Raw genomic sequence first — 9,778 nt, 5'->3', positions numbered from 1 at the left:
GTAGCACCATGACGCGAGTATGGTTAACCATGGTTGTGTATTGTATTGTAGCATTTTGTATTATGTCGATTATATGCTATTGATTATGCTAGTTGCGGTTTTGGGGATTGTTAGCTTCTTACTTGTGATGGTAAGCTAATTATATTGCTAGCATGTATGCGGTATGTGAGTAAGTGTTTGCAAGTAGGTATATTATATATGTATGTGTATAATTATTGCATTCACTAAGCGTTTTGCTTACCCTTTTGTTGTTTACCCTTTTTATAGGCTCCGGCGTGGACAAGGGTAAGGGCGATCGTTTGGATTAGTGATCCCGCTTCGTTATGTTAGAAGAAGCTTTTGGGAGTATAGCTTTTTGAAGTTCGACCTAGTTTTGGGTAGTTTAACCCCAAACACCATGCTCGGGTTTATGTTTGGTATTTAAACTTGTCGGTCGAAACTTATATTTTGAATTGTAATGAGCGAACGATGCTCGGTGGTCATATATTTGAACGGGAGTTTTAAAACTTGTAAACTTTGCTTATTGATGTGGCGTGAAGCCTTTTGAAAGTTTGGACCTTGTATTTGCGGAAATTTACACTTGTGAAATTTTATTAAGTAAGAATCAGTAACAGGGGTGAGCCGCGCCGCGGCCTAAAACGTGTTTTGGATGTCGAGGGTTTACTGGTTCTGACCCTTCTGAAATTGAGTTGAGCCGCGCCGCGGCCAGGCTGACCGCGCCGCGGGTTAAGTCTGTCAGGCCAGCCCGTTTTGTTTTTTTAAAAAAAAATATTTCACGTATTCGATTGTATTTTCGGTTGGGTTGTTACACTGGAGGTCCTCACGGAAGCAATCTCTCTAGAGAGATTGCTTCCTTGAGGACCTCCGACAAAAAATAATAATAATAATAAAATAAAATAAAATAAATATAAATAAATAAACAAATAAAATAAATTAAGATAAAAAACAAGACGTCATGAAAATGGTAGAATCAAATTTTCATGGGTTCTTAAGTATGTCTAGGATTCAATCTAGGCTCTAAGCGACAGTCAAATCGCCAATAAATCGACGATTGCAATTGCCTCAAATAATAGACCCGAAAGACATTGACAAAAAAAAAAAAAAAACTAAAAAGGCAGGCCAGGTGAGAGTTGTTGTGCAAGCAAAGAGCCAACCACCCGTAACAGACCAAATATGAATCATGTACTTTTAAGGTTGACATCCCCGTATATAAGTAAGTACATAGTAGTTGTTATTTATTTCCCTAAAATGCCGTTCCCGCTTGACTTAATTACGCCTTGGTCCCTAAAATATTTTTGTTTCATCCTTGTCCATAAAGTATTTTTGTTTCATCCTAATCCTTAAAGTAATGATATGGTTTCATTTAGGTCCCCAGGGTTAACTGCCGTTAACTCAATCCGTTAACTAGGAACCTAATTGAAACTATATCATAACTTTAAGGGTTAGGATGAAACAAAAATACTTTAGGGACAAGGATGAAAAAAAGATAAAACTTTAGGGATCAAAGGCTTAATTAAGTCTTTTTTTTTTTCTTTTTCATAAACGGTTCTGTTAAGCGAGGCTTAGCAAGCGTCGATTTATTGGCGACTTGACTGTCGCTTAGAGCCTAAATTGAACTCCAGACATGATGTAAAACCTATGAAAATTTGATTCTACCATTTTCATGGCGTCTCTGTTTATTTTATTTTATTTATTTTTTATTTTCTTATTTATTATTACCTTTTATATATATATATATATTTATCTATTTATTTCATGTTTTTTTTTCCCTCATTCTTTATGGCCGGAGGTCCCCTTGAAAGCAATCTCTTTACCCGTCGAATAGAGAGAGGGAGAACTTTCTCCGCTCTTGTGAGTGTTTAACTCGGGGTGGAGAAATGATTTCTCTTTATTCCAGGATAGAGGAAGGATTGTCTACATCCCACCTCCCCTATGCCCCACTCATATGGGATTGAGTATTGTTGTTATTGTTGTGATAACTTTGCACAAATCTCTTAATAGTATCTATTTAGATGGTATTTCTACACATAATTATTGTGAATATGTAAAATCCTCTCATTAGAATTAGATTAATTAATTATTAATTATAATTATAATTATAATTAATTAATATTTAAAATCAATTAATTTAATATCACAAGCCAAACCAAAGGCTGGCTCGAGGCTGCGCGCACCAGCAGCATATAACACTGTCATTTGTCGATTTCCAACACCAACACACACACACACACACACACACACTCTCTCTCTTTCTCTCTCACTCACTGTGTATCTATATCTTCTGTATGTATATATCACACTCTCTCTTATTGTAATATTTGTAATTGTAGTGCTACTAAATTACTCTTCCGTTTTCAATTTTTCAATTTTCAATCTCTCTTTCTGCATTTCTTGTTCTTCTGCCTGTGTTTTCTAAAAAAAAAACAGCACCATGTTTAGGGTTCACCCATTTCTTCTTATTTTACACATTAAATAGTAGGCATACATACATATACATATAGATATAGATACACCTTCAAAAACCCATCATAAATTTTGCATCTTTTTTATATAATTTTTCTGGGTTTGTTTGAGTTATTATAAATCTGGTTTCAAGTCATTAGCTTTTTTAACAAGATTCTTCTGGGTTCTCTTTTCCTTTGTGTTTTTTCAAGATTCTTGAAGGGATTTAGTGAAAAGCTGAGGTAAACCAGATAAAGGGCGTGTGTACAAATAGTTTGATCAAACTGGTTTAAAAAAGTAGACTTGTTATTTTGTCTGTACATTAGTCAAAATATACAGTACTACTTTTCCTTTTTGTGAAAATCTGTAACATAATACACACACCCATCAAATACACACTAAAAAACACACACTACTTTCAAGAAATCAAAGAATTCATAAACAAGTTTGTTGATTTTTGAGTTGGGGTTTGTGGGGTTTGGTTAAAAATGGCTATGGTGGTTCAACATCAACAACATAAAGATCTGAGTAGTAATAATAATAATAGTATAACTAAACATCAGTTGGATAATGGAAAATATGTAAGGTATACAACTGAGCAAGTTGAAGCCTTGGAAAGGGTTTATGCAGAATGCCCAAAACCTAGTTCTTTGAGAAGACAACAATTGATCCGAGAATGCCCTATTTTGTCAAACATAGAACCTAAACAAATCAAAGTTTGGTTTCAAAATCGAAGGTATATAAAACATTTGGCATTCTTGTTATATATTATATATTAAATATTAAATTATCATTAATTGTTGTCATAAGTTATAATTATGATTCTGTGAAATGTATTTCTTGTTAATTTTTGTATGTATATGATCAAGATTTTTTACTTTATTTGAATCTTGATGCATATATTACAAGCAAATCTGGACATGTATGCCATTTCCCTATCAATGCTACTTTTGAATTTGTCTTGAGTTATTATTAGAATTTTTTGCACCAATTATTGGTTTTGTTATTTTTTTTTATACATGTCATGAACTATTTAGGGGTGAATTTATATATTTGAGTAAATAATTGAAGGGGAAAATGGAATGTAGGTAAATTTGTTTGATGAATTATAACTATATATAAGTTCATAATTATAATGTTTTGTTAACAGATGTCGTGAGAAGCAAAAAAAGGAGTCATGTCAGTTACAAACGGTTAACAAGAAGCTATCTGCCATGAACAAGTTATTAATGGAGGAAAATGATCGATTGCAGAAGCAAGTGTCTCAACTGGTATCAGAAAACGGTTATATGCGCCAACAGTTGCTCACTGTATGTTTATCCAAGTTTTTGATACCTTAAAGTTCAATAAAAACGAAGCAAAATTCGATCTTTATTGTGATCTGTTGTATAAACTTAAACGAAAATTTCAATTTTTGCAGGGTCCAGGAGCTACAGATGCAAGCTGTGACTCTGTTATCACCACTCCACAGCATTCTTTAAGAGATTCTAATAACCCGGCTGGGTAATTCAGCCTTTTAATCGATAACAGATATATCTAAATTCTAACTTTTTATATGCATATCTTAATCTTATCGTATATTATACGGAGTATATAATTTGTGATTTTTGCAGACTACTCTCGATTGCAGAGGAGACATTAGCAGAGTTCCTTTCTAAGGCTACAGGAACTGCTGTTGATTGGGTCCAGATGCCTGGGATGAAGGTTTTTTATTACGTCTACTCGAATTTCAGTTTAATCGTGTTTTCTGTGAGTATATGTTGATCGATTACAAAAATAAAAATAAAAATGGATGTTTTGTTTTTGTAGCCTGGTCCGGATTCGGTTGGGATCTTCGCCATTTCACAGAGTTGCAGTGGAGTGGCAGCTAGAGCCTGCGGTCTCATAAGTTTAGAGCCTACAAAGGTTTAAAATAAAGTTTCTGTTGCAAAATATTATAATATCAGTGATCAGTGATTTAGTGTTTGTTTGAATTTCAATTGTGAAATTGTGAATTGTACTTTATCTTAACTATTTCCATTGTGCATAGATTGTAGAGATCCTTAAAGATCGCCCTACTTGGTTTCGTGACTGCCGAAACCTTGAAGTTTTCACAATGTTCCCTGCTGGAAATGGTGGCACGATTGAACTCGTATATACACAGGTAACGTAAATATAATTACTTTTATCTATACGCCTTCACTTTAATTGTGTTTACAATAGTATAACGTATCGTGTTCTGCATTTAGACCTTTGCTCCAACGACACTGGCTCCTGCACGCGATTTCTGGACTTTACGATACACTACAAGTTTAGAAAATGGAAGTCTAGTGGTACGTTTGAATTGCCAACTAACTTTTGCCTTTTTCAGTTACTTCAGTTATATAAATAATCCGATCTAACATTTGGGTTATGTGTTTTTTGGGTAATTAAGGTGTGCGAAAGATCCCTTTCCGGTTCCGGTGCGGGCCCGAATCCCGCTGCTGCCACGCAATTTGTAAGAGGGGAAATGCTACCAAGCGGTTATCTTATTCGCCCTTGTGACGGTGGGGGTTCAATTATCCACATTGTTGATCACCTAAATCTTCAGGTAACATGAACAATTATATATTATATTTGAATTTAAATTAATCATTAAAAATAAATTTTTTTATTTCATGTATTGAGCTTTCACTTTTCTCTATTGTTTGTTTTGAATGACATGTCAAGTAACAAGCATATTTTCTGATGTGGCAGCCATATAGTTTGCCACGTCATCAATACAATACCACGTCATAGTCATACATGTTATAGAATTTGAATTTCGGCACACACACACGCACAAATAGTTGTGTATGTTACTCTATTTGAATCAAACTCATTGCTAAAAATTGAATCTTTATATATAGGCATGGAGTGTGCCCGAGGTTCTACGTCCACTTTACGAATCTTCCAAAGTCGTAGCCCAAAAGATGACAATTGCTGTGAGTGAATCTTTTAATCAAAAAATTATTAATTTTCATCGTCAAATTTTGTTTTTCTTCCTATTTATTAATTCAATTTATCTCGATATAGGCTTTACGGTATCTTAGACAAATAGCACAAGAGTCGAGCGGGGAAGTAGTTTATGGACTTGGAAGACAACCAGCTGTTTTAAGAACATTAAGTCAAAGATTAAGCAGGTTTGTTCCGAATTTCCTTAATGTTCTTTAGTAATTGTTGCTATAATTATAATTATGCTTGTTTTGATAATATAAATTCTTGTTTAACTTCAAATACAGAGGCTTCAACGATGCCGTTAATGGATTTAGCGATGATGGATGGTCGTTAATGAATTGTGACGGTGTTGAAGACGTGATCATTGCCGTAAATTCAACAAAAAATCTGAATAATTCTATGAATCCGTCTAATTCCCTTTCGTATCTTGGAGGTGTCCTTTGTGCAAAGGCCTCAATGCTATTTCAAGTAAGTTTTAATATCGATTTATTCTTAAAACGATATACATTATATCTTTTATATTAGGTTTATTTTGAATTTTGAATTTTTGAATTTTGAATGTGATTATGTTATATGCAGAATGTGCCTCCAGCTGTGCTGGTTCGTTTTCTAAGGGAGCATCGGTCAGAGTGGGCTGACTTTAACGTGGACGCTTATTCGGCTGCATCGGTTAAAGCTAACCCGTATACGTATCCGGGCATGCGACCCACCCGGTTCACTGGTAGCCAGATTATCATGCCTCTTGGTCAAACAATCGAACACGAAGAGGTGTTATTTTGACCCGTTTTTACTTTTCTTACGTTTTTGTACAGTTTTCGTTTTAATTGGACGACCCGTTTAACCCATTCCCTTTTTTCTAAACTCTACCCATTGTGCATAGTTATCGACCAAAATTGACCGTTTGTTAGTAAATTGGATAAAGTTGCCACCTTTTTTGCTAAAACCTACCCAATGTGCATAGTTATCAGTCGAAATTGACCCGTTTGTATGTAGATTGGGTAAAGTTTTCACCTTTTATTGGGTACCAATTCAACAAGTTTGCTTTCATGTTCATGTAGATGCTTGAAGTTGTGCGACTCGAAGGTCACGCAGTTGGACAAGAGGATCCATTCATGTCAAGAGACATTCATCTTTTACAGGTGCGTTTCTTAACATTTTATTTTATCTCTAAATGCCGTTTTATATTGATTCATGATGTAATTATCTTTTCAATTTCAGCTATGTAACGGAATTGATGAAAATGCCGTTGGAGCTTGTTCTGAACTCGTTTTTGCACCAATCGATGAAATGTTTCCCGATAACGCTCCTCTCGTGCCTTCCGGTTTTCGTATAATCCCATTAGATCCCAAATCAGTTGAGTTCTTGATTCTTTAATACTATATTTTATATTATCAATTATTATGAACTTTTACTTTTGTTTGGCACTTTTGACTAACTAACGCGTGCTTAACCAGGGTGATGTTAAGAATGCAATGGTAACCACACATCGAACACTTGACTTAACTTCAAGTCTAGACGTAACCCCGACAACTAATCATGGTTCGACCGATATGTCGTGTCAAACCACGAGATCGGTGTTGACCATTGCTTTCCAATTCCCTTTCGAGAATAATTTAGCCGATAGTGTTGCTACAATGGCTCGACAATATGTTCGTAGTGTGATCAACTCGGTTCAACGAGTTGCCATGGCCATATCTCCTTCGGGTTTGAGTCCTTGTGTGGGTCCCAAACCATCTCCGGGCTCACCTGAAGCGCTTACTTTAGCTCAATGGATCTGTCAAAGTTACATGTAAGTTTTGTTTTTTCGCCCAAATAAAACTGTTTTAAAAGACTTGATCCTAATATGTTGTTATTTGTAGGTATCATGTCGGAGCCGATTTGCTTAGCTCGGCTTCCATTGTTGGGGACTCTTTATTGAAAGATCTTTGGCAACATCAAGATGCCATTTTGTGTTGTTCGTTAAAGGTATAACGAAAACTGTCTTTTTGTTAGTCGTGCTGACCTTGGAAATGGGTCAAGATTGTAACTTTTGATGTCAATACGAACGGGTTGGGCTGACACTAAACGTTTGTCCGAGGTTCGTTTAAAGATACCCCGTGTACTAAAATTCAGGTCACAAAAGCCTTAATTGACATCTTTTATGCATCAAGATACAATTTGAGAGATTATTGATCCATTTTATGATTTATGAATAAATTCGTTTGAAATTAAGCAAGCTGAATATGCGACTTTTATACTTGTCTTTTATCTGAATTTGTAAGGTGCTTATCTTCAATCTAATGTTTAATGTATTACCTGGTGTGGTTTGCAGTCATCACCAGTTTTCATATTCGCGAATCAAGCGGGGCTTGACATGTTGGAGACAACACTCGTCTCATTACAAGACATCACATTAGACAAAATGTTTGATGACTCGGGACGGAAAGCATTAGTTCCAGAATTTGCCAAGATTATGCAACAGGTATGATGTAAAAGATAGCAACTTTATGCATCATTGATATAAAAGATAACAACTTTATGCATTATTTAGTAAAAAAGATCTTAACTTTGGTATCTTTTTGTTAAAAGATGATTAAATTTGCACACTTTTTTTTATAATGTGGATTACATTGGTATTTCAGGGATACACACATTTACCTGGTGGGATTTGTATGTCGACAATGGGGCGCCACATATCGTATGAACATGCCATAGCGTGGAAGGTTCTTGCTGCCGATGAAAGTACCGTTCATTGTCTCGCTTTCTCTTTTATCAACTGGTCGTTCGTGTAACGCTACCCTTTGTGCAGTATTGAAGTTTCGTAAAGACGTAAAAATTGAAGTAATTTGAAAATGGTAAAGAAAAACGCGTTCGTTTGAACCGCGATGTCGTTTTTGGTGGTTTTAGTCTATTAGAAGTTTTTCTTAAGTTATTTGAAAAATATTGGTTGACCAACTTGTATGTGGTAATTTTGACCTTTGTTATTTAGGTAAATGTCACAACCATCATATGGTGTGATATAATTTAGGTTCCTTAGAATTTATTGTCTAGATTATATTGATTTTCTCAAAATGATATGGGTTGTTTGTGACTTTTATTACTAGTGGAATGTTTTACCTTTGACCTTTGTAATTGGTTGGTAGGATGGAGCTTTTATAGCTATAACTTAGTAAATTTTTATGTTTTGAATAATTTCGGCCATTTCAAAAAACTAAAAGACTAATCATTTGATCCAATCACTTCTATTCTAGTAAGAATAATGTGTCTAGTTAACGATCATCATTTTAATATGAACTTTGGTTAATAAGTAGTAAGTAGTTAATAACAATAACAAAAATTAAAACTTAGTATGTATTATTATTGTATAACAACACTATGTCGTGTGAGCTAGTAATATTATTTCTCTTAATTATTTCATATCAACTTTCCTAACTAAATACAACATTTCTAAACTTCTTGTCATGCTTGACTTTTTAAGTTATAGAACTTCAACTTTACATATTTTTATTTGTACTATATAATATGTGATAGTAAAAACAAATTTTAAAATTGAATTTATTCATATAATTTCATCAAATATTATAATTATATAGCATAAATAATAGTAATATTTAAAGTTATTTGAAAGGTCAAACGTAACAATTATTTTGGGACGAAGGTTGAATGAATTACTATACGTTTTAAAATTTAAATTAAGTGCTTTGCCCCTAAACAAACGTGTTTAAGCTCTATCGCTCGATTGAAGTAATCCACTTACTATACTTTTTTACTACAATTAACATGTATAGTACTAGTAACATATTAGCCAAATGGATTTAATATTTTAAATTGCATAATTGTGGTGTAATACAGTTACCGCCCAGCTTTACATTTTAAAACAAATCATAGTACATCTTAATGCTACAACTATTAGCTTTTTGAGGGTAATATTTTATATATACTTAATATTTGTAGTAATTTTAAACCGGATTTATTTATATAATTTTTATTTATATTAAATATTAATAAAAATATTTAAAGTTATTTGAAAAGTCAAACGTAACAGTTATTTTGAAAAGGAAGTTGTATGAAGTACGTTTTAATATGTAAATCAAGTACTTTGCCCCTAAACAAACTTGTTCAAGCGCTATCATGCCCGATTGAAGAATCCACAGAATAAACCTTTTTATTACAATTTACATGTAACATATTAGCCAAATGGATTTAATTAGCATTATTGTGGTGTGATACAGTTATCCGCCCAGCTTTACATTTTAAACAAATCATAGTACATCTTAATGCTACAACTATTAGCTTTTTGAGGGTAATATATTATTTATACTTTATTTATATTTAGTAATTTTTATTTTTATAGGTTGGTGGTTAGTGTTTGTGAGGGGCATGTGCTGTTTTGTTTTTTTAT

General features: G+C 33.7%; 1 protein-coding gene across 1 annotated transcript; it reads left to right on the top strand.

Moving 5' to 3' along the window:
* Positions 1-2,678: 2,678 nt before the first annotated feature.
* On the top strand, positions 2,679-8,462 carry LOC139867340 (homeobox-leucine zipper protein REVOLUTA-like). Its single transcript, XM_071855713.1, has 18 exons — positions 2,679-3,178; positions 3,593-3,752; positions 3,863-3,945; positions 4,056-4,146; positions 4,252-4,347; positions 4,472-4,585; positions 4,671-4,754; positions 4,856-5,011; positions 5,310-5,384; positions 5,476-5,582; positions 5,682-5,865; positions 5,977-6,165; positions 6,456-6,536; positions 6,616-6,750; positions 6,852-7,186; positions 7,257-7,362; positions 7,709-7,858; positions 8,019-8,462. The coding sequence occupies exons 1-18, from the start codon at positions 2,931-2,933 to the stop codon at positions 8,166-8,168; spliced, it is 2,544 nt and encodes an 847-aa protein (XP_071711814.1). The 5' UTR covers positions 2,679-2,930; the 3' UTR covers positions 8,169-8,462.
* Positions 8,463-9,778: the final 1,316 nt, after the last annotated feature.

This window comes from Rutidosis leptorrhynchoides, chromosome 1 (genome assembly GCF_046630445.1).
Source record: "Rutidosis leptorrhynchoides isolate AG116_Rl617_1_P2 chromosome 1, CSIRO_AGI_Rlap_v1, whole genome shotgun sequence".
Lineage (NCBI taxonomy): Eukaryota > Viridiplantae > Streptophyta > Magnoliopsida > Asterales > Asteraceae > Rutidosis > Rutidosis leptorrhynchoides.
The sequence above is the reverse complement of the archived record's forward strand: the minus strand, read 5'-3'. Positions and strand labels throughout refer to the sequence as shown.